Consider the following 4,889-nt stretch of genomic DNA (forward strand, 5'->3'; position numbering starts at 1 on the left):
AAGACGGATAAAAACACATCCAAAATACGTTCCAAAGGGTCCAAAATAGCCGTACAATATATATATATATATATATATATATATATATATATGTATATATATATATATATGTATATATATATATATGTATATATATATATATATGTATATATATATATATATGTATATATATATATATATATATGTATATATATATATATGTATATATATATATATATATATGTATATATATATATATAAATGATTATCTTATAGTATATGACAAAAGATCATATGATCAATTCACTAGTGTCCACAAATGCTGGACCGTTCTTTCATTTCCAAGTCCAAACTTCTACAAGGTTGTATGGAATGGGCCCCCGTCGTTCACCACTCGACAATTCCTTCTGATCTCTCCTCTCTCTTCTGATTGCAAGTCACCCATCCTGACCATTCCTTTGATGAAGGCCGAGAAGAATGCTGCCTGATCATGGCTGAACTTTTGAACCACCTTTCTAGTCCTAGCATCTCCGCAGTACAAAGTTTGATCAGAGTTGAGGAATCCCTTCTTCTGAACCAAGTCCTTGTAGTACTGGTTGTCAAACACGACCGGCGTCGCGTCGAGCCCGCCGGTGACATTCCCATCCCCACCCTTGGGACACAGTTCATCCAGCTTCTTTCGATACTCGGGGTCCATGTTTGGATCAGGCCGGCCGGTGCCAGATTGATTGTAGAGACGGAAGACTATCGAGAAGCATCGAGCTTCGCCAATGGAGTGAGAACCCGAGAGCGCCACCAGATCAATGATGCTTAGATTGACTTGGTGGAAGAGGTTAATGAGGAAGGTGACATTGGCTCTGGGACTCGGCATGATATTGTTGGAGTCCTCTTGGCTAGCCGTTAAGCTATCCTTCCTGCCTAGTTTCACTTCCCAGCTGGGCCCTCCACTCTGCCAGAAATAAACACAGCTGATTTGAAACTACACTGGATGGCTTAGAAAACACCACTTCCTTATGCCTCTGAATAAAATCAGACACTCAACAATTCACAACTTATGTTTGTTTTTCTGTTTTTTTTCTTATGTTGACTCTCTAATTGATCAAATGTTGCAATCCCACATTTCCTACATCACATAGTTTTGCCTATTCTAGGAGTTCTGATGGTTTATGAAGTCTGAGTAATAAAATGTTAATTGCACCAAATGCTTCCTCTCTGATAACCCATCACCGAAAGAAATCTGCATGGCATGAGTAAATCTTAACAGTAAGATAGATGGAACTAAAATCCGAGTTCTTAATGTGATCCTTTATGGATCCAATTTAGTAGCCCTCTAGAATAAATTTTAGCAACAAGATATATTGAACTAAAAATCGAATTCTCGAATAGACCCTTGCTAAATGCACTAAAATAACAACCGATACTCCTTGGTCCGATCCTTTTAGGACTGAATCCGTTCAAATTCTATGAACCCAAACAGGAACTGAATAAGAAAGAAAGCCGGATCAGAAACTAGTCCTGAAATTTTCTTGGTTCGCAAAATAAAAGAAACTGTAGAATTAAAAAAAAAAGAAGAAAATTTACCAGTACAACTGCATCTCTTGCGGCCATTATGATGATATCGGCGCAGGAAACGACCCCCGGGCACTGCTCCTCCAACGCCCCCTTGACCTCGTCGATCACCTCAAAATCCCGGAGGGAGTTGATGTTGGACAAGGCCAGCTTCTCGCCCAGCATGGTGGGCGTGTCATCCAGGAGCACAGACCCATCACATCCCTCAAAACAAGGCCAAGTTCCATAGCAAGTAAAGAAGACAATAGAAAAAGCTTATTAAAGAGACGTTACGTGATAAAATGGAGGATATAATATTAGCTTACATTCACAAAGCAGTCATGGAACTGAAGCCTCATGACGGAGGCGGCGCTCCTGGGCTCTCGGATCCTGGCTCGGTGGATCACCGCCCGCACGATGGACTCGGCCTCAGGACACGTCTCCGAGTAGTACCCATGCCTTAGTTCGGTGGCAGCAGCGGCCACCTCTGGTGCAAGGAAGAGGGAGAGAAGGAGAAGGGAGAGGAGAGGAGACATGCCGGCTTTGTGCTGGTCGCAACAGGGACATGACTGGGCTGAGGGTGTTTTGTGGGGTGGAAGGGTGTTTCGATCTTTGCGTGTGTTGCCATGTGGTACAGTGTAGTTGGGGATGTTCCGTTCGCTTTAATTTGATGGCTGGGATTTTGTGATCGAGTGGCTGGATGCGAGATATTTTGAGGGTGGTGAAGGAGTCGACGCGGTGAAATGGGCCCTCACGTTGAAGGGCTGAGAGGGGATAAGGCCATAAGGGTGGGTTTCAGTGGGGATGGCTGCTGCTCGATCCTGATGCAAAGATTAAATAAAAGGGGGATAAATAACTGGACAGGCTAATGGCCAGAGGTTGCTTTGAAACCTGGCATCCTGGTCCTCGGTGAGCTAGCTAGCTTCCTTCCGTAAATTCCGTCAACCTAATTTACGACGGGACCCACAGATTTTGTAGGCCCAAAAACATCTTTATTTGACTCTCATTTTATGCTTAGCCATTAATATTTTGTATTTTCTGTTCCGTAAGTTAGCATTTGATGCTTAACAGAACATTGTTTTTGTTTTGGAATCAATTATAAAACGTTGAAATCATTTACTCCTTGGAAGTACACTGACAGTGGTGGAGGCCAGCGCGCGCGCGCGCTCTCTCTCTCTCACACACACTCACTTACATGATATATGCATGAGTATTGCCAACAAAATTAGAAAAAAAAAAAAATAAAAAAAATAAGAAACATCCTTTTGGTTCTTTCAAAAAAGACTCTTAAAAATAATGCGTTGCAAAAGAAATTACTCAATCAACCGCACTGTTCATCTCCCAGTAAATATTGATGGCCTGAAAGTAGCTACATTTTCTTGCAAGTATTCGGATTTCATAGAGCAATGACTGCCTGTCCGTCACGCTATGTTGACCTCAAACCCACTCGATCACCGTAGCCGAGTCTTCTTCAAGGTGGATACAGACCGCATTCAAAAGTATGCCTTGTAAAAGAAATGCGCTCCTATGCCATTCTCAGATTAACTTTAATGGCAAAAGTTCAAAGATTCGCTGCCCCAAGCCACCACATGTCTCGATCGCGTGCGCACGCATTTAAATGCACAATGGGGAAATTTGGAGGACATGGAAGGATACGTGCCGGATGGGTTAAGGCCTTATTAGAGACCATACGGTTATCATCACAAGTGCAAAGGAGGGAAAAGACTCTGCATCAACTTGACCAAGCCATGGCTGACTGGGTTTTTGGTCTATATGGTATGAATGAAACAGGACCTGTTCAACGGGCATCAACATGGTATTTGAACCTTTTATAAAGATTTCCCAGACTCGGATCGGATCGGATCGTCCGTTTCGGCATCAACATGGTATTTGAACCTTTTATAAAGATTTCCCATAGTTGAAAAATCTGCAAAAGTCGTTGCTTTTTTACAAAATTAGAGTGTGGCATGTGCAAAACATTCTTAGAAAATACATAAATGATATCCTGGGAAATGAAAAATGAACACATATAACCAAACTTGGAGAAGCTTGACCTTAATAGTATCGTAGATAGTTGGAAAAGTAATTAATTTATAATCAATAAATAGTTCGCAAGCTATTTAATAGTATCATAGAAGTTTGTTCATCCTGTACATGTAACCTAATTTGAAAGCTTTTTTATTAATAATTTTTGGAGGAAGTAGCTCTCACTTCCTCCACTTTACATTCAAAAAAAAAATAACGTCTCAGGATGAATAATGTTTACCCTTTCACTTGTGCTAGATGGTCCGACTTAAACATCAAAGATGATAAATTTGAACTGTAGATAAGGATTTATTATTAACTCAACACATCACTCTTGTGTGAAAGTATTCATTTATGAGTTATTAGGACTCAGAGCTGGTTTATGGTCTAGAATCTAAACAAACTACAATTTGGTTGCCTTGATAGTTAGGGTAGAGTGAGCTTGGATCTAACTTGATGCCAGTGTTTTGTAAAATTTGACCATCAAGGTTTTCACTTAAAAAAGATATGAACTTTAAGGGCTAACTGGCTTGGTGTGCTGTCTGGTTTCACCAAATCTTTGCCTAATTTCACTGTAAAATTTGCACCCAGGGGCGGCCCAATGCATTTGGGGGCCTAGGGCGAACTCACTAAATGAAGCCTTTTTTAAAATAATAATAATAATAATAAATTTTTAATAAGCAGGGGCGGCCCAATGCATTTGTTTTATTCTTTTCATGTCATCTTCTAGCTCTATTTCAGGTGCTTGTTCTGTTGCTAATTTCTGAGTTGAACTTGATGTAGTGTTTTGTTTGTTTATCATAATAAATCTATCTAGAGCTCCTTTTTAAGATTGAACGAGTTTTTCGATTTTTTTTTTTTTTTAAGTTTTTCATATCCACATTCATATTTTCTATTAGATATTTGAATCTAAAAGTTATACTACCAAACAAAGCAATTAAGACAATTACTACAAATAAATTAAAATATAAAAGAGAAAAAATATTAGAGAAAAATTATAACAAAATTATAGAAATTGCAATAAAATTAGGGGAATTAAACGCTGGATGTTGAAAATATAATCAAACAAAGAGGGGATTAGAAGAATCACACAGGTGCCACTGACCCACTGAGGCATTGAGTCACTGTCACAGTCTCACAGACTGACAAACCTAGTGAGACGGATGTGAAGGCCTGAGGGGACAGCCGGGCCCGCCGGGGTGACGGGACTACCATCTACAGGAGTCGGGGAGGGAGGCCGGAGGCGAGGAGGTCACGCTGTCACGGGCTCACGGCCTCACGCCTCACGGGAGCCGGGGCCGAAGAGGAAGGCGACTGGCGAGAAAGTGGAGCCGTGA

General features: G+C 40.7%; 1 protein-coding gene across 1 annotated transcript; it reads right to left on the reverse strand.

Annotated features, from left to right (window-relative positions):
- Positions 1 to 259: 259 nt before the first annotated feature.
- LOC120109169 (peroxidase 17-like) lies at positions 260 to 2,147 on the reverse strand. Its single transcript, XM_039122917.1, has 3 exons — positions 1,854 to 2,147; positions 1,561 to 1,752; positions 260 to 928 (listed from the first exon to the last, which is right to left on the reverse strand). Exons 1-3 carry the CDS (start codon positions 2,061 to 2,063, stop codon positions 335 to 337), a joined length of 996 nt encoding a protein of 331 aa, XP_038978845.1. The 5' UTR covers positions 2,064 to 2,147; the 3' UTR covers positions 260 to 334.
- Between the last annotated feature and the right edge of the window lie 2,742 nt (positions 2,148 to 4,889).

Source organism: Phoenix dactylifera, unplaced genomic scaffold (genome assembly GCF_009389715.1).
Source record: "Phoenix dactylifera cultivar Barhee BC4 unplaced genomic scaffold, palm_55x_up_171113_PBpolish2nd_filt_p 001878F, whole genome shotgun sequence".
NCBI classification, from domain to species: Eukaryota; Viridiplantae; Streptophyta; class Magnoliopsida; order Arecales; family Arecaceae; genus Phoenix; species Phoenix dactylifera.

Coding starts and splice junctions, on each gene's coding strand:
- LOC120109169 (XM_039122917.1), bottom strand. CDS start 2,063: ATGTCTCCTCTCCTCTCCCTTCTCCTTCTCTCCCTCTTCCTTGCACCA. Junction 1,753..1,853: donor TCCATGACTGCTTTGTGAAT/GTAAGCTAATAT, acceptor CCTTGTTTTGAG/GGATGTGATGGGTCTGTGCT. Junction 929..1,560: donor CAAGAGATGCAGTTGTACTG/GTAAATTTTCTT, acceptor TATTTCTGGCAG/AGTGGAGGGCCCAGCTGGGA.